At 45.9% G+C, this 21,456-nt stretch overlaps 3 protein-coding genes across 4 annotated transcripts in view; 1 reads left to right on the top strand and 2 right to left on the bottom strand.

The window, feature by feature from the left end:
• The window catches only part of VMP1 (vacuole membrane protein 1), a 65,382-nt gene extending 54,663 nt beyond the window's left edge, over positions 1-10,719 (bottom strand). The window contains exons 1-3 of one of the 2 annotated variants that reach the window (XM_035561128.1): positions 10,635-10,719; positions 3,291-3,393; positions 956-1,091 (exon numbers count right to left, since the gene is read on the bottom strand). In XM_035561128.1, the coding sequence (XP_035417021.1) occupies positions 956-1,091; positions 3,291-3,366 (212 nt within the window). In that variant the 5' untranslated portion in view covers positions 3,367-3,393; positions 10,635-10,719. Of the gene's footprint in view, positions 1-896; positions 1,092-3,290; positions 3,394-10,634 lie in introns of those variants that run through there. The other variant, XM_035561129.2, reaches the window with a different exon arrangement.
• Positions 10,720-10,746: 27 nt separating this feature from the next.
• Positions 10,747-11,675, top strand: PTRH2 (peptidyl-tRNA hydrolase 2). The gene is made up of 2 exons (XM_035561155.2): positions 10,747-10,853; positions 10,952-11,675. Exon 2 carries the CDS (start codon positions 11,027-11,029, stop codon positions 11,546-11,548), a length of 522 nt encoding a protein of 173 aa, XP_035417048.1. The 5' UTR covers positions 10,747-10,853; positions 10,952-11,026; the 3' UTR covers positions 11,549-11,675.
• Positions 11,676-13,408: 1,733 nt separating this feature from the next.
• The window catches only part of CLTC (clathrin heavy chain), a 31,591-nt gene continuing 23,543 nt past the window's right edge, over positions 13,409-21,456 (bottom strand). Inside the window, exons 28-32 of the mRNA XM_035561152.2 lie at positions 21,201-21,311; positions 20,336-20,506; positions 19,803-20,024; positions 15,647-15,722; positions 13,409-14,416 (exon numbers count right to left, since the gene is read on the bottom strand). Of these exons, the coding sequence (XP_035417045.1) occupies positions 14,292-14,416; positions 15,647-15,722; positions 19,803-20,024; positions 20,336-20,506; positions 21,201-21,311 (705 nt within the window). The 3' untranslated portion in view covers positions 13,409-14,291. The remainder of the gene's footprint in view (positions 14,417-15,646; positions 15,723-19,802; positions 20,025-20,335; positions 20,507-21,200; positions 21,312-21,456) is intronic.

The raw sequence follows: 21,456 nt of genomic DNA, 5'->3' as shown, positions 1-21,456 counted from the left end.
GAAGGTCAAAAAGGAAAACAGAAGTTTGTCTCGACATATCTTATGTGTCAGCACCTCAAACCTAGCCCAGAAGAGTCAGTGAACATAGCTCGTTATCACCAATCTCAGCTCACTCTGCAAAGGAGCAGCCCGACAGCTAGAATCAGCCAAGGTGCTACTAGATCCCATCTTCTGACTGGGAAAGTGATTGTAAACACAATCACAAACAAAGATTCAGTTACCAACACAAGCGCTAGATGGTTGCTACTCCTGGCTTTTTCTGTTGCCAATTTTATTCACATTTGCCTTTCGATACTCCAGAACCTCCCAAGGCTAGAGCATTAAGAAATAGCTGTGCATTTCAGCATTAGTAGATGTTAGGCGATTTGCAAGTAGCAGTCCTAACTAGAATAAAAGCCCATTTCATCCAGGGTGTAAATGATGCTTAGGGGAAGTGCTTCAATAAATAATTTCCTGCTGTGAAAGGGACCACGTAGCTTAGAAGCAGTCCTCTAACAGAGTGTCATAAACATCACTGTAAATTCCACGTAACCCTGAACCCTGGCCCAGCTGAGTTGTTTGAAGATCATTAAGTGATACTAACACGTGTATTAAAAGATCAGTACTTAACACTGCAGTCTTAAGTACAGTATCTCTTGCCTTCAGGATCCCTAAACACTGTCCCATTCTTTCAAATTGGCATATTCAACTCTTCAGGAAGGAAGTTCGCAATTCTCTTCCATCGAGACCTTACTGTATTTACACTTATGCAATTTAGGCAGAAGGTCTGGGTACACAGCTGGAAGCGTGGTATGTTCCAGTAGCCACCTTTAAGGGACAAAAATAAATATGTTTTCTAGAAGAAGAATTTTAAAGTAGTGAATCATCAGGAAAAGTGAGATGTCAGAATGACCTACTGAATCAGAGCATGGGTTTCCCCAGAACGCTTAGTAGAAGTTAAAGAAAGTATCTTTACTTTATGGTCCATTCCTTCAAGTTTATTAGTGTTTCCAGGAAAAAATACTGCAAGGTAACAAGCGGTTGTCTCCAGAGGACAATATTCAACCTCTCTTCTCGGTCCCTTCGCTTCCGTTCACCCAACAAAGAGGAGTCTGCAAATGAAAAGCAACAGAAATATAAAACCACAGGCTGACAGTTCAAATTCCATCCCGCCCAAAAATATACTGAGTATTTCTTGTTAGGAAGAACAAGAAAGCTCCCAGTCATCTTTTCCACTTATCACAAAGCATCTGCTCCAAGGGCATCAGAAATCGGGTGACCTCCAGCAAAGGAAATACAGTGGCTTTTTTCCTCCATGTAGTGACAGCCATTCAAGTATTGGCTCAGAGTGCAGAAAGGCTGTTAAATATATTAGCATTTATGCAAAGTATTGCGCTATTAGCTACAAATCAGCTAATCCAACAGGTCAAATGTGTCTCTACTGCCCACTACAGAAACCACATTTCACTTTGAACTTCTGAATTTGGTTCTCTTCCAAAGCTATTCTCAGACGTCTCCAATCGAACTAGATTGGATTACGTGTGCTTTCCACACACTCCAGTCCCCGTGTAACTGGATAACGGTCTCTCTCCTCCCAGTCAGAGGGCTCAGGCTATGTGAAGCCGTGCCACGCTGCTCAGCTTCTCCAAAACGAGCCCACGAGACAGGAAGTGCTCCCACGGGAAGGGCCTGCCTGTAGACCACAGCCCTTCGCTAGGCTGACACTACACATTTGGTTGCTTTTAACCACAATAATTCGGTTATATTGCAGTGCCCGATGCAACGACTGTAACAGCAGTTATTGTACATTTCTGGACAAGTACAGAAAATAGGATCTTCTACTAAACACGTGTTGTTTTGTGCTCACAATACAGTCAGGGTTAATAAAAATCCTTAGCTATTTTTGGATGAGGATGCTTTGTTCAAAGGTCGTCAGGCTAAGGAGTGGCAATCGTTTTTACACTTTTAAAGAAAATGAATTCTGAAATAAGAAAAAAATCATGAAACAGTGGGAAAATATGGAAAACTAACTTTTATCCAAATACTATTCAAATTTTAAATTGGGATAAAGCTGTTACATACACAACATGAACCTAATCTGAATCCCTATCATATTGTAACCCAAGATGTTTTATTCCAGTAATTCAAACATGCTGCCTTATCAGATGTTAATATCTGCATCGAAATCACATACCTCATTAGTCACATTGCCCATTTAATTTTCTTTAGCTGTATTCTTTACTGCTGAAAGCATCAGTTGCCTTAGATGAACTAACAGAAAGCCCGCAATTGCAAGTACTAGATAACATAGACATTCCCTCGGAGGAAAGTCCCAGTGAAGTAAAAGGCTTAGATTTGTTCCATACATACAGGCATACACTTCTTTGAATCCTGCCACATCCCTTGCTTCAAGAATTTTTGTTCTCCACTTTTTCCACTTAATACGTCTAATAAAAATGCTTCAACCTTGTTGTTTCTTTTTATTACTTTGTATGTTCTTAGTAAAGGTCATCAAAGACGATGGCGTAAGACTGTGTACAACTTGAGAAATCACTTGGTTAGAAAACTTAATTAAATATGGAACTGGCACATTCAAGGCTGACAGGAAGCAAACTAAGATGATAATTATACTACACAGCACAGATAATTCAGTGACACAAGGATCTTCATGAAACATTCTCAGAATCATTTTTTTTTTGCATGAATTCTAAACATGAGCCTAATTTGGACATACCTGTAGGACAAACAAAGGCAAGGCAGGAGATGAAGTAGTTAACTGTTTTCCCAGTAATTTATCACTGAAAAATGATAAGCTATAGCGAAGTTAAATATAAATAGAAACACTAGAAATTGGGAGACTAAAAACCAGATTTCTCCCAGAGTAAAATTCTCCCAGAGATTACTATCAAGTACTAACTCTTCAGAGCTAAAGGGTGGGGCTGTGTAGCCTGCCTTCTACAGCCACGTTTGCCAACATAGTTCAGCTTTTCAGCTCCCAGCTCCTATTGGTACCCAAGTCAGCTTCACGGGGCTCGCATGCGTGTAAGCTACAGAATAAGAATGCAGTAGGAAAAAGATTGTAGAGAGAAGCTGAATGGAAATACACAGCATAAAACTATTCTATGGTTTTACATTACACGGGTTCTCTTAATTTCAGATTTATAGATGATTAAGTTTCCAATATTTATTCAGGCTTCTCTCCTTGCATTATCTGGGCATAAAGTGCACCAACAAATTCCTTCTGAGCGTTGTGCTGGCCATTTTGCACACCAGGCTCACCAGCTGAGAACATTAAGTCGTTTTCCACCTACCTGTAAAGTTTCCATTGTGCTGTTCTTTGATCATTCCTGTGCGTCTCTGGTCACAATCTGTTCCATTCTCTGCCATTTCATAGATCAATCACGTACGGGGGATCTAAGAGCAAAACAAAACCAAAAAACACAATGTCTCTCTATTTCTGGTTATGAAGATTCCATTTACTCTGTAGTCAAAAGATGCACACAACCATCCAGTAGTTCTCCAAATCACAGTTCTCTTGCATCGCACCATTAAAAAGGAGAAAGTGTTTCCATTCTCACAATGACAAAGTTTAAAACATTTCCACCCACAGAAACCTGATTTTTTTTCACTTTAACGACAACTCCCTCGCTTCTCTAACCGAAGAAAAGCTTGTTAAACGATCCCTTCCACTAATCAGCCCACTGCCTGGGCTCCACAAGGAGCAGAACTTCACACAAGCTTCAGTTCAACCCCACAAGAGAGGCTTAAGATTTGATTCTCATATTAGAAAGCATCTATCCTGGCAGCAAGCTCCCACGTGGTATGCAACTAGACCTCAAAACCTTCCCATTTTAAGAAAGTACCCCTCAGTATGGTACGTAAGAAACAGAATTCCATCTCATGGCGTACAGCGTAATAACTGAAACAGAAAAGGAAAGCTCTGCAACCATCTAAAGGAAAGCTTTTTGAAAAGTGTATACTCTCTCTGCTAGTTTAGCCTCTCTTTGTTGAGATCAGCCTTAAGAACCCAAAGAGCTGCTGTGGTTTTCCTTATCCAGGAGAGTAAATAGTGCAGCAACTGGAAGCCAGCACGAAGCAGAATGTTGCAAGAGTTTCCCCCCCCCAACAAGAAAAAAAATAAGAGACCTGACCAGCTGACAATTCTTATGCAGACACAAGAAGCAGCCAGTCGGACCCCTTGCTTTAAAAACCCTCTCTTGAATCTTAAAACAGTTTCAGGAATTTTATTTTGGAAAAAAGAGTCGCGCAAAGCTAAAGCATCTCGTTTGCATTATATTTCTCCCCGTAAGCAAACTTGATTTACAGTTTTTGATACCCTGCTTTTGCTGGGAAGTAATACAATACTAGAATGGCAGGTTATATAAAACTGTCTACTGCAGGAAATTAAAATTTTATGGCAAAAATAGTTCCCCTTTGATTTATGTCAGGCTTAAGAGCCAAGCCGCAGTTCAGGTTTGGTAAACAGGAGCGAGATCTTCGCTTTGATTCACACTGCAATCATTTCGTCTTTTTTTTTTTTTTAATGAAACGTTAGAAGATTTAAGATACGTTTGTTTCGTATTTCCAGGGTTTCACAAATTAGTTTTAGGCAGGTGTTCTTCTAAACAGGTACAACCCTTGTGCTTAATACAACAAAACAGGATACAGATAAAATTGCTTGCTAGACTGTGGTTATTAAAGAGGTTTTACTTAAAACCCAAAAGTCAAAAAGCATCAAGGTCTTAGGAAGCAGTACTTCCTCCACCAGCTTCTTTCTGAAATGAAATGAGCACAAATACAAATATGGCTAGCTAAGCAAACCAGTAGAAATTAATCTCTTGACATGTTAGTTTTTATTCATCGAAACTGGGGCCCCAGAATACCCAAACCACCAGGGGAATTAAGGGAACAGCCTTGCAGACGTTTGCTTCTGAAGAACGTTGAAGGGCTCAGCCAAGGACAACGGGGACTGACCTGCTACAGTAAGAGCTCCACAGCATCCTTCTGCAGCCACAGCTTTGCTCTGAACCGCCAGTCAAACACCAGAGGAACACGAACCTCCCTCCTCAGGCCAGGCTTACGGCAGCAGCCTGAGCTGGAAGCCAGAGGAGCTCCACCAGCACCTAGCTGAGGACACCAGGCCAGTCACTACAGCCATACAAGGATCAAACCTTCGCCACCTCCTGATTTCTGCCGGACAGTAAGGCCCTGAAAACGGTGGAGCGTTTTGTTTCTAGCGACTGCACTTGCCACCGGCGGGTTTATTTTCACGCGCATAAAAATATTTATACACATTTCCCCTATAAATTGATACACGTGTATCAGGCACACACATTTGACACAAAGATCAATCTGTGAAAAGGAAAATTGAAATTGGGCACCCGCGGTTACAAGTTTTCCTAGGAAGCCATTCTACACCAAGCCACACAAAAAAAAAACCCTTCTGGTTTAGGAAACGTTGGTCACATTTTGTTGGCGTAAACACCTATTTTAAAATGTCAGTGGAAGTCACACACTCCTAATTTTGAAATTCATCTTTTTTTCCTTTCTTCCTTTCTGTTTTTTCCTAGATTTAGCCTTCAAGATTGAAGCGTCGACTGGTTTGTTCTCTGCACCTAGCTTAACTACATTTCAAGAAAGTTAATGTGGGGTGATACAAAGTGCTGTCCGTGTCCGATGCTCAAGTCTCGGCTGTGCACAACCCCTCCTTCCCCATGAGCTGCCTTCCACCACAACCCTTTAAATGCCTTCCTGGCACTCAGAGCCAGCGGCCTCCGGGGTTCCCGATGCATCGATGCACACGTATCGACACGCGTATTACGGCTGTCGCAACCTCAGCTAGCAGAGCCAGTTTTACCCTGCCTGCTCGGAAAAGCATCAGTCTGGGATTACCTTTGCATAACGCCACCTTGAGCACACAAATCAGTGATTACAAAGTTAAATAACCCCCTTGCACACTCGTGTAGGGGTACATACTTGTTAAGAAGGCCCCAAAGTTCAGCCATCCTGCAGAAGTGCTCTGAGAACTCAGATTGAAGAACAGAGTTGGCTGGGAGATCTGGGACCTATCGCAGGGCAAGTCTGGCAGGGCTGTGATTCGGAAACCAACCGCCTGCTGGTTTCAGAAAGAACTTCTCCCTTTACCAAAGCCTAATTGTACTTAAAGCACCCTAGCGTAAGGAACAGGAGGGTGTGCAGCCGGGAAGTTAGCTCCCTGATCCGTTTGACGTCTACCCGAATCGCCAGTCCTGCACTGGTGTCTCCACGTGGCCATTGACTGGAGCAGGAAAGGGAGCCAAAACGGAGTTACCCTTCAGTAACCGTGTGCACATCCTCAAGTCTACGCCAAATCTATGAGAGCTCAAAGAAAATTAAATGCCAGCTGTCAAACAGCCCCCCCGCCGTTTCTTAGGAACCCTAGGACAGACCCACAGCCTACATCTAAAAATAAATTCCCAAGTCCACTGAGTAGTTACCAGCAAACATACAAATAAACTATTAGAAGAGCGAGGAAAACAACTTTGAACAGTTTTTATATCAGAGTCGCTTAGATCATCTGCTAGAGCTGTGCTCAGACAAGAAGTTCTTTGTAGGGCTGAACAAACAGCCCACAAGCCATTATTCAGCTTCAGTGCAATCCATAACACGAAGTACAAAAAGACAATTATTGCCAGTCAAAACGTAAATGGACCAACAAAAAGGGCTTATCACGACTGCGACTGGCACTTCGCAGCCCAAGTGAACAAAGCGTAACGAGCCATTAGGACACGGGAACATTGCACGCTGCCACTTCTGCACTCGGTAACCAAAGAAAAGGACAAAAGTCTCTTCTTTCCGAAGTCCAGGGGAGGCTGCTGGAGCTCCCCGCGATGGGTCACTGTTCTTCAGTTACAGTAAGGAGAACAAAAGGTAGACCTTCACAGGCGTAACTAACTGCACTAAGCCAGACAGCTTCACACACCTGCAACACGGTTTTGTTTCAGAGATCGGACGCTCAACAATTTACACAGGGAGTAAGCTCACCGCTCCTCAGCCGAGTAAAGGGTTTGAGAGCACTCTCCTTCAGAGCCCGACGACTGCCTGCACAAGAACACGTTTAGATAAAGGACGAGACCAGTCCTGAAGTGAAACGTTACGTACCCCTGCAGCTCCGTAAAACTGCGCCACTCTTCACCGCGTCTTCTGTACTCAAAGCCAGCGGAACAGACAACTACGTCCTTAGCTTTGTAGGCACTCAAGACCAGAGCGAGTGCTCTTCCAAACCTTCTGTCCCTACAGAGTAAGGTAACGCTGCTCATCATGTGATACAGGACTGCCAGGGTCCCTGACTTGAAGGTTAATAACTTTCCTAAAGCCACGGAAAATATAAGAAGTACCTGCTTTATTTTTCCAGTCCCTTAAGACTCAGGGGAAGCATTCAATTAAAATAAATTAGGACACATCTGAAAGATGTTCAAAATCTCTACAGACGTAGCTATTACGGGCTACTTTCATATGAGTGCATTTACTCCCATCCTAAAAATGTTTTTCTAACTAAAGTAGTTTAATCCCTCAAAGGACAGGACAGCTAATTCAGTTAAAGACTACAGGTTTCCATTTTGTGGGTTATGCCTCTGTGCACCCGACCTATTTTCCAACTCCGAACCAGATGAAGTTTTGAAAAAAGTCATCTTACAATTTAGAGTTAAAATTTCTGTTTTTCCAAAAAGATTTTGGGACATCTCTTCGGAAAGCACAGACTGATGTTGTCACACGAGCTTCAGGGATGCCACGCTTTTTCTTTTGGGGTTAAGAGAAGTTGTGATTCTGCTGATAAGGCTGCGTACATCAAACTGTTCTCCAGTGAATCTTCTCAAGTGAACCACGAACACTGACGGTTGTCTGCGTAGATCCAGCACTAGAATCAGTTAGTACAATAAAGTCATCACACAACGCATGGGTGGAAAGGCACGAAGATGGCAGGAAAGACAAAATGCAGGTTGTCCAGGTCTTCGCTGCGAGCTCTTGCGGGAAGCTCAAAGAAACTCCTTAAAGAAAAAAAGAAAACTACAAAACTGGGAACGTGAGCACGGTCAGCACAGCACGCCGTGCCCGAGCTCCTTGCTCCTTACGCAGGCGGGCGGCAGCAGGCCTAGGGGGCAGATGGCAGCTTAGGGAACGAGGCAGCTCCTCTAACAGGCACAGAGCTTGCCAGGCTGCTGCAATACCCAGGAAGCGGCTTTCTGAGGGTGGCACACGCCGCTGTGAGGGCATCACGGGAGACCTCCCCAGTGCTGGGCTGCTCTGCTACCTTCAGTTTCTCAAGCTTCCAGCTCAGCTATATCCATGTCTTGAATCAGGCAGCGCTACAACGCTCCTCGTGTGCCTCACGCCCTCCCTCCAGCAGGGGTTCAGCGAGGAGCACCACCGCAGCACCGACCGCTGCCTCCCGGCGAGGGCACGGTGCGTACGCCCGAGCAGCTCTTCCACCAAAACCCATCGCTTGGAAAGAACGATACCAGCAGAGAGAATGGCTTTGAAGAGAGGGCAACGCAGCTCAGGAAAAAATAAAACAACTTCATATTCGGGTGACTAAGCTGACACAGTGTCTTTCACGTCCTCAGTTTCAGAGGGCCATAAGGAAATCCACGCACGTTAACGTCTTGGCAGAGGGTCTGAAGGTGGCAGTCAAGCTCTCATGGGCAGAATCCCCGTGCTTCCAACAAGCAGGGAGGACAGAAAGGTCACAGGAACCGTCACAAAACAACAGAGCCTGCACAAAAACGCCCTGCTAAAATTTAAGCAGGAGAGAACCAAGGGTGAGAAAATTAAGAGTATGAACCCAGCCCTAAGAATCAGCACCTCTAGCTCCTCCAGCAGCGGCGCAGAGGGCAGTTTGCTCGGAGCTTTGCCCTTACCCTCTGCTCTAAGTGCCGGGGGAGCAGCGTCCCCGCAGCAAGATGCCCGAGCGTGCCCAGCCGTTAAACCGCGGCGCTGCTGCTGGGAGAGGCGGCACCGATCGAGTGCAACAGAGACAAAAGGAACAGAGGTACCTAACAAGTCCCAGGGAGAACGGTGGCCGAAGCATTCTCCTGAGACTTCCTCCGCTCTTCACAGGCGTTCGCAGCCTCTGCCTCGAGGCAACGCGGTTACACGGCGGCTGCCTCGGCCACGCACCGAGAACAATCTGCCCGCACCAGGTGAAGCACAGGGGCTACTTCGGAGCCTTGCCAGAGAGGAGAACATTTTTTCAACAAGTCACCAATACACGAGGCTGCCTGCCTCACGTCTTATTGTCCCCTGGGTCTGTCGGGTCAGCGTGACACCAAACCCAGCCAGGTGCTGTCCCATGTCCCATGCTCGGTGTTGCAACAGCCCCACGGCTGCACCCTTCGCTCCCGTGGGATGGCAAAGTCCAGCCAGCTCACACGTCTCCACATGGCACTGAAGGTAAAGGTCTAACCGAAGGGGATGGCTTCTCTTCACAGCCGTGCCAGAAAAAACCTGCTCTGCTCTAACTATTGCTGCTGAAGCGTAGTAGGTTTGGGTTTGTTTTAGAAACAGAACTTACTAAGAAATAAAAGGAAGTCTCAAAGCACGCATTAACATTCTAACAATAGGTATTCACAGGACGCAGTCAGACAGTTATGACAGATGTCCAAAGACAACCCCAGGAAAAGACTCTTTGAAGTGGAAACAGCGCAGACTTCCCAGCTGAAGGCCGACACCCGCTTCCAGCACCCTCCCCTTTCTCGCTGCCACTTCCCCCAGCTTCAAACCTACCAAGCCCCCTCCTCCCCCTTCCCCCAGAAATCACCAGCACCATTGATTTCACCTGCTAAGTAGGGCAAGAAGCTCAAATTAACAAGCAGCGCTAACCTCCCACTGCACGACGGCAAACGTGCTATTTCAAACTCTCATCTGAAAGCACGGGGTGAAGCAATCGTTATAACCATCGCCTATTACCAATGAGAAATAACAATAACAAAGAGCCCGTCCCGTGCTGTGGAAATAAAAGCAGGCTGACATTACGAAGCCCCTTCGGCACACTCCGAGGAATAAAGGCACAACCTCACAGCCCCCCCACCTCGGGGCGCTCAGCCCACACATCCTTAGAGATAACCAAAGCCGGGCACCCACTTGCTGGTGGGCACCAGCTCCGGCAGCACAGAGGACAAGGGCAGGAGCAGAGTGGTACCGAAGCCGCGCAGCTTCTCGGGGGGATCTAAGGGGTTAACCCGGTACCGCAGCTCCCCTCCCCTCGGGTCCCCGAAACGCCTCCAAACGCCCGGGCTGCAAAACCGGCGCCTGGCTGCCTCAGGGCGTTCCGCAATCGCCTGGCGGCATCGGTCAGAGCCGCGGGCACCAGCCCCGTTCAGCCGCTTCCCTCCCCTCAGGAGGGGCCGCGAGGACCCCCGGTGCCTTGGGGCCCACCCGAAGCCGCCTCCCGCCCGGCCCCCTCAGGCCGCCCCCAGCCCCTCAGCGGCCGGCCCCGGGGGCTGTTGCCATGGAAACCGCGGGGCCCGGGGCCGGCCTGAGGGGGGAGCGGCGGCCGGAGGCGGGCTGGGGGCGGCGGGGGCGGCTCCACAGCGGCCTGAGGTGCCCCGGGGGAGCCGAGCGGCCCCGAGCGGCCCCGAGCGGCCCCGAGCTCCCCGCCCCCGCCCGCCCGCACTCACCGCGCTGCGCCCCGGCTGCTCCCGCTGGGCCCGGGCCAACCCGGAAGTAGCGAGGCGGAGCCCGCCCGCCCCGCTGACGTCACTTCCCGCGCCCCGCCCGCTCCCTGTTCTCTCGGGCGCTCTCCGCGGCCGGCGGAGCCCCGCCCCTCGGCGTGCTGGCGTCACTTCCTGGCGACGGCGGCGGCGAGGCCTGGTGGCAGCGTGGAGGCGGCGGCGGCGGTAAGGGGCGGGGGGGAACGGGCGGGGCCGGGCCCGGTTTTAACGGCTCTAACGGTTCTAACGGTTCGAACGGCCCCGCTCCCCCTCTGTCGTTGCAGGCGCCCCCCCGGAGCCGCAGCACGGCCGAGCAGCCCCCGGCCGCCCCCCCGCAGCCGCCGCCCCCCGGTGCCGCCATGGAGCAGCTGGGCAAGGCGGGGCTGCTCGGGCTGGTGGCGGGCGTGGCGTGCGGCCTCTGCCTCGGCTGGGGCCTCCGCGGGCGGCTCCTGCGGCGACCCCGGGCCCGGCCGGCGGCGGAGCCCCTGGGCGGAGCGGGGGCCGAGGCGGCGGTGCCCGGGGAGGACGGGGAGTTCAAGCTGGTGCTGGTGGTGCGGAACGACCTCAAGATGGGCAAGGGGAAGGTGGCGGCGCAGTGCTGCCACGCCGCCGTGTCGGCCTACAAGCAGGCGCAGAGGAGGACGCCCGAGGTGCTGAAGCAGTGGGAGTACTGCGGGCAGCCCAAGGTGGTCCTCAGGGCCCCCGACGAAGAGACGCTGATCCAGCTGCTGGCCGAGGCCAGGCGCCTGGGCCTCACCGTCAGCCTGGTGCGGGATGCCGGCCGCACGCAGATCGCCCCCGGCTCCCAGACGGTGCTCGGCATCGGGCCGGGCCCAGCCGATGTGGTGGATCAAGTGTCCGGGCGCCTAAAGCTCTTCTGAGCCGGGGCCCAAATAAGCGGGCAGCGCATTGGTATGCGTCAGTGCTGAGGGGTAAAAATCCAGAAGTTGGGATTATTCCATATGCTCTCAGTAAAAATAAATATCTTTCTTTTTTTTTTGTAAAAAACTTCACCTTGCAAAATTTAATGCTGTTCGTAAGTTTTTCTAGCTTCTGTATGACGTGCTGAAGCGGGAAAGAAAACACTAAGCTGGGTAGAGAGGAGAAGCAGAGCTGAATCTTCCTACCCTAAGTAGGAGGAACCAAGCATTTGTAAGACTTGTGCAGTTGATGATTTAACATTTTGTCTGCTTTATTGACTGGATACAAGCATTAGAGAAGGTCGTCTCGTGCCAAAAACAGAAGGTTCCCCTCCACCATTGCCTTGCACGAGGATAGTTTAGATTGATTTTCTAATTCACAACAGCCTGGCTGCTCGAGCAGCTAAAGCTTGCCCCATACAGCAGGGGATAGCTGTGGCTAACTTACGAGTAGTTTCTGATCCGGTAACTGATGCAACACCTTGTAACTGGTATGAGATGTATGAGACAGAACAAGTTAAACAGGGTTTACAGCTCGGTGCTTAAGAGCTGTAAAGGGTTCTAAAGGGAAGCCGGAAGCCATGCTCCTTTCTGGACAGGGCTGTGTAGCTACTGCCTTTACAAGAATCTAAGCACATCAGTATTTCCCATCTGGCTGACATAGGGAGTTACCCACACATGTATAAACAGCTTGTCACACAGGAAGAAACTTAATTCCTGTTTTACTGAGGATTAATGGGTTCTCGCAGGTCTAAGAAAGCACTCAGTTACAGAAATCAATTACTGAAGTTACTGGGCAGAGGTCAGATCGCCCTGATCATGGCTCACGTACTACCCAAATCACAGAGATTCTACCCATGGAGCTCCCTTTTAACTCTAATGCCGTAAAAGGCAAGTTACCTGTGCTTCTAATTAGGTGGATTTTCTATTACTTTTAGTTTTGTAGCAAGGCTGATTTGTTTGGTTTTTTTTTTTTGAGAGTTCTGCTATTGAGCACCGAGTCAGGAGTTCTCTGCAGAGTTCTCGCTCAGGATCCCGTTGAGATCTTACCTAGGCCGGTTTCTTATCAGCCCAGGGAAGGTCTGAGCCCACTGACACAGGTGAGAGGCACAGCCTGGGAGAGCTCTGTGCTTCCTCCTCCAGCCCTCGGCAGCACAGTTCATCAGGGAATAAATCCCAGCTCTAGCCTGCAGCTCCCAGGCCCCCCAGCTTCGCACCCACTACCCTTCCACGCTGACCTGGTGTAACGCTCGCCTGGGAGAATCGCTCAGTTCAAGCTGAGCAAGGAGGAGGGGGATTCAGCCTCAGAGCTGGGACCTGACACTGAAGATAGCTGGAGAAGCTTCTGCCTCTTAGCCAGGAGCTATCACAAGTAGGGCCAGGGCCGTACCGTTCATTGCACTCAAATATGACAGTATTCATTGAGAAACATTTAAGTCATTTTTATTTGAAGCTAAATATATTTAAGGCAACTTACATACCTAGAACATAATCTCCATTTAACTGACACACCCTACTACGATCCTAACGTATCATCTGGGCGAAGATGCTGTAGTTGACCACAGTGCAGCCAACTCTTGAAAAGTGCTATTTTCTTCCGTCTGGCATAATCTTTCTATAGAAAAAGCATCGCATATTTTCTTGTATCGTCCCCTCGGCGCAAGACACCACTACTGGTCTCTATTGCTTCTGTTCTAATGGCCCCTTCTACCCTTGAGGTGTATGCACTCGTATGCCCCTAACGACTAGCACTGTAATACTTGGTTCAAGGCTGAAGGTCCTTTTGAAGACAGTAAAGTGAAGCTACCACTATGCAGCATGTCCACAGTCCAGTAATTTATTTTTAAATTGAGTAATTTCAAATTGCACAAACAAAACTGAACAGCAATATGCTTGAATTCTCTCTTCTGTACACTCAAAACAGTGATCTAAAACACCACAATATCCAACATACACAAACCTCAGGGCAGGGTTAGTAAATACACAGATTGGAATCATGGTGCTCTGTTCCTGAATGGAATGTCCCACAAAAGCACAGGATACAGCACAACATAAGGTCATCTGTTACATATGGAGTGAGCAAAAAGACACTAGCATTTTCTATATGCATAACTGGAAAAACCTGCATAGGTTAAGGAAAAAACTTTTACTCATTTTAAGTCAGGCAAGGTTGTCTGTACGCATCTTAAATTCTTTTAGAGCTATGCAATCCAACCAGGGTAGGATATGCTGATTAGTGTTGTCTCTTGTCAGCGGTCTTGCAAGGTCAAATACAAGTATCTTCACTTTAGCTTTCTCCGAATATACAGTGAGACTTAAATGCATTTAGAATAGACAGTACATACTGTAAGCTGCTCACATACAATGAACTCAAGATTCAATATTAGAGTTTAACACTATAGAGTGCAAATCAGAATCTTCACAATAGACTTAATGGTAATAAGCAGTCCTGCAAAAGCCCACTTGAACAAACTTGTTTAAACTATTCCCCTTTTAAAGTAAAGTCTAAATGACATGGAATGTGAAAAAGATTTAACATAAGTGATTCAAAGTTTGCGCTAGAAAAAACAGTCCTTCATGAAATAAAGGTTACAAGAACACGAGGCAGAACTCTTGCTTTTTCCCTGGTATGAGTTAAAGCGGGGAGGGACGGTGGAGTTTCAGTAAGAAAATATGCTAGCTCCAAACTGACTTGTGCTGCACCTTACATGCTGTACCCAAAGCCAGGCTGCGGTTGCCCGTACGGAGGTGCAGTGTAGCCATAGCCAAAAGGTGCTTGTGGAGGAACTGCAACGCTGGGTCCTGCTGTCAACATTAGCTGGGGCTGACCTGGAAGACAGAACAGTTCCACCTTTACTCCTAGGTGCCAAGAGCTCCATCAGAATTCCTGCGACTTCCCCGTTGACATTTGTCTTTAACAGTAACTCCCTGTTTACCTGGTGTAGGGTTTTCAGCAGCCAGAATGGCTACTTCCCCACGAGGCCTCAGAAAGAGGAAGTTTATTACTAAATAAATAAATAAATACTCTGTGACATATATGAACACTAACGGATTCTTGCAGTCAGAGGCAAGTTAATTTCTTAGAAATCCAGCAAGGAAAGCAAAGGGACCAGCTTTCTATTTTGCTCACAGGCTTTTTGCTCACACAGTCCCAGCATCAGTTTGACTTCAGAACAGCAATCCCTGCTCCAATTATGTGAGCAACTTCGCTTCCTTTAGGCCAGAGTTCCTTCCATACTGCATCGAGCCTGATGCAGAGGCTGGACCCCAGAGTTCTAAAGCACAAAAAGCAGTTTTTAAGTCACATTTGCTACAGTGGAGTAGTTCATTCCAGAGAAATAAGTATTAAATGTCTAAATTTCAGCTACTTCAGGCAAGACTTTAAATAAGACAGCCCAATAGCTTGCAGTTAGGCTAAGACATTAGCTCCGGGCTAGTTCTTTCAGCCTTCCTATAGTTTTAATATGCTTGAATTGCTAAGTAAGCATAAAGACAACTGCATCACAATCTTTTATTTTTTTTCCTTCTTCCTTAGGAGACAGCGTAGAGCTGATGATTTATCAGATTAGCACTCAGAGCTAGGTCTTGAAACATCATGCCCTACAGCTTTATGGCTGATATTCCGCAATTACTGCGCTGCTTCAGGATGTGGGACTAGAGATGCCAGCTATACGCCATCAGCTCCTTCATCACTGGATGGAATTCGTATTTCTAACTAAAATCAGTGGAATAACTGAATGTGAAGGAAATACCCAAGATAAAAATAAAGCATATTGAGCAAGATCCAAATAATACAATTCTAGTACAGCTCCTGCACTATTTTCTCTAGAAAATGTTTCCTTAATAGGCTCGCATAATCTTAAATCCTGCTGTCCACACACAATCTTCGCAGCAGCACCAAAGTGGTACTTTATCTACTATTTTAGAAGATTTTCCCTTAAGAATTGATTTCATATGAAGAACATTTCAGGGTGGGGGAAGGACCACCAAAACACACCTAGAGAGGTGTTGATTTAAAAGATAAATGCGTTACTGACAATGCATGAACTGAAATATTACCATAAACAATAGGTTGTGTTTCCGTAGCTTGCTCCTCTTCCTTTCTCAAAGACTCTGATGCATCCAGTTTATCCACCTGGAATTGAAACCAACAATTAAAACAACAACTCCAGAAGAGGTACTTACTCATGGCAGAGAAGTGGAAAAGCCTTAGTGGTATGTTAACACCCATCAAGAAAAGGAGATCATTTACAAGTTAAGATCAATTCAAGTAGCAATGTTGGTACTGGTGCAGTCAAGATTGTCCATTTCCTGAAAAACACCCTTCATTGAGGGATCTGTGGAACTTCATTGAAAGCTCGCTCCAGGCCAAAGCTTTGTATGAGAGGTCCCATACTGGACTAGAGCTACTTTGGCATCAGTAAGCTCAGCGACTGTTGCTCCAACTGCTTCAAACCAACAGCCTTAGGTCACAAACTCAGATTTTAGCAGTGTCAGCTGGCGACCTTTGGTGTTGGAGCAACTAAGATAACATCCAGACCTGGAGAAGTTTCCCTGAATATAACACTGATGCAAAGTGATCTGAAGTTGGTATTTGTAGAACAGACTGCAATAGCATCCGACATGTCACTTGAGCCTCAAGATTTCACTTTCCAAACCCATTCACTCATGCAATTTAAGTTCAAATGCAGAGAATGCATGTGTATAAGACTTGCTTTTTTCCACTCTAGAACTGTGTGGCAGTCAGCCTAAACCCACAAATACTCGACTTGTTCAAGCTTAGTACACAGTAACAGGACGAGACTAGCCAGCTTCACTCTGCTGCACAGCAAGTGGAAATGTGCTGTTAGCCCAGCCCTACAAAAGGCAAGAGAAGAAACTTGTTCTGTATCGCAGCATCACTCGCTACTAAAACGGATCCAAGGAAACTCAGCATTACTACAGGCTAAGGCAGGCCCTGAAACTAGAACCACAAAAATTAGGTATTGCTATTTTACCTGGGAGATGAGATTTAGAATAAAGTCAGAGACAACCATGCCAATTGCTTTGTAAAACAGTAAGACAACTCACAAACCAGATTAGTCTTTAATTTCATGTGTCCTTAATAAAGGAGCTCGAAGGTAGGTTTCCTGTACTTACACAGGGTCAGCATTACTTAACAGCTACATCAACATCCGTGAGTTGAAGAGTTTTCAGATTAACTGTGCTACGTTAGCAGTTACCTGCAAGCAGCACTAACAGCTTTCTTCTTCCTTAGTTGCACGTTATGTGTTCCATAAACCTCTTAATTTGTAACCTCAATTAGAGGCATTAATCCACGAAGTGGCGTAAGTCCTGAGCTTTACGAGTTCGTTCATTGATTGGGCTTCCGTGGCAAGCCTTTTTGTTGTCTCACACCAGTATCTGGCTTGCTGTTGTCAAAGCGCACAGGAGCGTATGCCAATGCTTTACGACTCGTTTCCAGACACCGTGCTGAAAACTACGCTGTTTTTGACTCCAATAGCAACACACTGAACACAAAGGCACAAGTTTAGAGATGCAGATCCAAGAAGAATGTGCAAGTTTGGAACTAAGCAGAGGCATTTGGTTTACACACGCTTGGAAAGCCTCCAGCCCAGGACATTTAATGCATTTTTGACCCAGTTTTGATGCCTCTCCTCAGAATTAAGCAAATATTTTCAATAACAAGAGCAAGTCTGTAACCAGCCTGCAGGATGGTTCTCACGCCACTTGCTTAAGCGTCATCAGGTTCGGTACCCTAACACACTTGTTACAAGATTGTTTTAAAGGCTTTTCCACAGGGACTGCAATAAGCTGTAGAAGAAAAGTAACATGCATTCAATGTTACCGTGTTATGTGTGCATGAAAAAGAGGCAAAAGTACTGAAGCAGGAGTGAGGTCTGAAGATGACTGCCATACAGGCTCCCCCCAAAAAACCACACGCAGCCCACAGCAATGCCTTGTAGCTTAAGGAGTAGTGGGATGTAATTGCAATGACTGCTACACATGCGTAGTTTATGCAAACACTGCAGTTCAATTACCTTTTTTCACACACACGCTTTCTTACTGCCTCACTTACTAGCTGCTGAAGGACCTTACACTACGCATTTTAGTCAGGTTAGCCTTGAGTTCCAGTGGTGTATTTACAGACATCTTGTCACCAAGAAGCAGTTTGCACTTAGTCCATCCTGAAGCCATTTGTCAGTTTGCCCTTTGCTCAACCACATTAATGGAAAACTCACACTAGGGCTGATTTCTGTTCTAAGGAGAATTGGAATGGTATTTGTACGGAAACAAATGGACAGAAGCCTTAGAATTGCTCTTAGGAAGGGCAACATTGCATAGCAAAAGGCAAGACCCAGAGTAGCCTCAGAGGAGCTTTTTGTTGTGTCTTTTAAGGGGTAGCAAGAGAAATTTAATGAAGCTGAGGAGCTTGGAAGGCAGTCTTTTTTTTTTTTTTGCACAACTACAAGAAACTTACTACAGGGAAGGGAACCACAGACTCGGTCTAATAACTGAGGTTTTAAGTTACTGTGTGAGCTAGAACACCATGTGGATTAGACTAGCACCATAAGAACTGGACACCTGAGTGAGAAAGAGTCTCTTCTGAAGCAGCTAGTATCTATTCTGTCTACTGCCAGCACACATTAGTAACAGTCAAGAGATCAGAAACTGGATCACAGTCCTATATTTGTACGTTCGCTAATATATTAGCAAATGCCATATTGGTTTATAGTTCAGAGAGAGACAGCAGTCCAAGACTTAATTATTCATTATTCTAGGTCATTCCTCCAGTCAGTTTGGCAGTCCAATAGTAGCACTTTACCCCTTTGACACCAGGTTGACTGTGATCCAACTGATCACCTGTATGCCCTTCCTGAGGATCTACTAGCATATTAGTAGCAAATGAATCTACTTTTGTCCTACTGCACTAACTACTTGTAGAGTTAAACAATTTGCATATGCTTTAGTGATATTTTGTTTGGGGAAAAAGCAGTAGCAGCAGTGTAATAAACGTAGGAAAGAAAAAAACTCATGCAGAATCCTTAGACTTAGTCCTCCAGACTTAAAGATGGAAAACAAGAATCAACTTTCACCTTTTCCTTTATTGCATCAACCTGCAAAGGAATTCAGAAGGTGCAGCTTAGAAAAATCAAATTCCATATTTAGCATATAAGAGGTAGAAACAAAAGTGTCAGGGAAGAAATAATTAAGGTACAGGAGAGCGAAAACAAAGATACACCAGAAGTATCTGCTTTAGAAAGGCAGCTCTGCTCATTGCTAGGTTGTACCGCGTTGATTTCATTAGCTACTCTACAGTTATATCCTAACCCTTCAGCAAATCACGAGGTTCTAACCTTTAAGAATCCTACTCCAGGACTGCTAGTCCCAGGAGAGGCCTAGTATTAGCTTGGTATATCAGGCATGTCTGACGAGCAATGCTATTGCTTAGATAGCTCCCCACCTCCCACAAAGTACAGCATTTAAGGGTAGCAGCTTCCTTCAGGAAGCAACAGCCAGGCAAGTCTCCTAGACAAACAGGCACTATGGTCTTCATTGACTCAAGCACTGAATTCAACTTTTACTTCTCATACAAGGAGTTTTGACCATTAAGGAATTTACACCATTTAATTTCAAGATACTCTAACAGCTTCAGCAGGGCAAATCTTGCTAGTGACAGCTGGTATTTAGCTGTGACAAATCTGGTTCAAGTCTGTCAGAGCATTACCACGTATTTTCCCCATCCTAAAGTGACCTCAAACAAGAGTTGAGTCAAACAAATAGTTAGTGTCATTAGCATCAGAGCCACGGTTTAAAGTTAAGTGCACAGCAGACAAAATTAAATCAAGTTCTGGCTATAAAGATTTTTTAGTATACAGTCTAGAATCTAGTTTGAGCTTGTTCTCTGCTGGGATTCCTGACTGACATGGCATATAAGAAGCCTGAATCCTAGAACTACTTAGGACACTGCCCACGGTCAGACAAATACTACTGATGCAGGTTCTGCAACTGGTAGATAGAGTGGAGTCTGCAAGTGTTTCAGTCTCTTAGAGGGCGAAGTCTCTCCCCAGATGGACTGAAAAACAAGTGTGGACATGGACAGACAGACATTTGACGAAGCCCATATCAATGTTAGTAGCAAGCAGACAGTCTCAAGGCATACACACCACAGTGACTAACAAGCTTTCACTGTTGGACAAGCACCTGCTCTTACCTTGGTCAAGTATTCCTTCATGACCTGAATGAAGTATGGCATGGCAAAGTCCATGATGTTGTGCCTCCATGCTGTTTCCAAGACAACATCCGGCCTTAAAAGATCATAGCAGGTGAACAGACAAGCACCAAAGCATTCTTTCTTGTTCTCCTGCAAGAACCACTGCAACAATTCTTCCGCCAGCTCAGTATCTTTGGATTCTGAAGCATATTGCATTGCATCCTACAACAGGAGAGTCTGGTTAGCTTCATGTGCCATAGTATATTCACTGACATGGATGGGGTACATAACTAAGCTGCAATTTATTACTGACATTAGCAGAGAGGAGGCATCCTACAACTTGTTTCCAAGAAATCTTGGAAATACACTGCTACTCTGCAGCAAGATGTGCCAGACTAGCAACAGGCACCACCTAGTGGCCTCCAAAAAGATGCAGCTTGACTGGAAAGTCAAGGGATTCCAAATTTCAGGAGTCAGTTAAAAGACTAGAAATAAGTAAAGTACACTAAACCAGATCTGCGTACAGGTCTTACCTTATACAGTCTGTCTTTCTTACAGAGCTCTACACTCTGTTTCCAGCGATTGTTTCCTTTGAAGAGATACGCAGCAATTCTTCGGAACTCTATCAGCTCATGTTTCTCCAAACGTTGAGCAAGAGAAATATTGTCGAAGTTGTCATATGCATCTATAGAAGTCCTAAGCGCCTGAGGCGAGAACAACAAAGTTACTCACATTTCACACATACAATTGCATCCTCAAAGATGTCAACACTTTCCATACATCTTCTGCATTCCTACTTCTAGTAAGCTAAAGTATGCTAGTCAGACCTGCAGTGAGAACTGCTTTTTTTTTTTGGAGAAGCTGGCATTTGACGCTCATGGAATTCAGAGCGCTCCAGCTCATATTTTTCAGTAGCAATGGCTGAGGTCAAGAGACTGAACACCTTCCGTACAGGCTACGCAACCAGCAGAATAGTTAGATGTTTGCCCTTTCTGCGAGTTCTTTCCTTAGCATCCCATTTGTTTTAAATAAAAACTGGATCTGTCAAACTAAGTGGTTAGTCTATTCTCAGTAGGAACAGCTAGAAAAGCTCCCAGAAAGCCTGACATTTCTTGACTTAATCCTTCCCTAGTCACTACTAGTTCAGTTTGAAGCAACAAAGAACATACGCTTAAGGAATGTAGGTTAACAGTACGTAGGCAGAATCTATTGAAAACAAGAGAGAAACCTGTTTCTAAGTCTTAAAAGCAGACCTAGAGTATTAGGTTAATACTGACACAGAAGCCAGCTTGAACAGAACTCGTCTGAAGCTCAGGAGTAGATCTTTCTTTAATGAAGCACATACAACATGCGAGTCCCTATCCGTTCCAGATACTGCTGTTTCAAGACCAGACATACCTGGTAGTCTTCTTCAATAATGAAGAGGTTGTTCAGGGACTCGTTCACCGATTTGTTGTTGTGATTTTGAACAGAACGCAAGTAAGGCTTAACCAGTGGTAACTGTTTAACCTTCAAGGAAGCAGACAGACAAACTTAAGTCAAGGCAACTTTCTGTAGATTTCAGCATCCTCCGTGTGAGGCAGTGAAGTAGCTGAGCATTTTAAAACGCTTCTACAGCTAAATGCTTTTGCAATTTTAACTTTTTCTTTGATCT

The sequence above is a fragment of the Cygnus atratus genome, chromosome 20 (assembly GCF_013377495.2).
Source record: "Cygnus atratus isolate AKBS03 ecotype Queensland, Australia chromosome 20, CAtr_DNAZoo_HiC_assembly, whole genome shotgun sequence".
In the NCBI taxonomy this organism is placed as follows: Eukaryota; Metazoa; Chordata; class Aves; order Anseriformes; family Anatidae; genus Cygnus; species Cygnus atratus.
This window is presented reverse-complemented; position numbering and strand designations above follow the sequence as displayed.

Coding starts and splice junctions, on each gene's coding strand:
- PTRH2 (XM_035561155.2), top strand. CDS start 11,027: ATGGAGCAGCTGGGCAAGGCGGGGCTGCTCGGGCTGGTGGCGGGCGTG.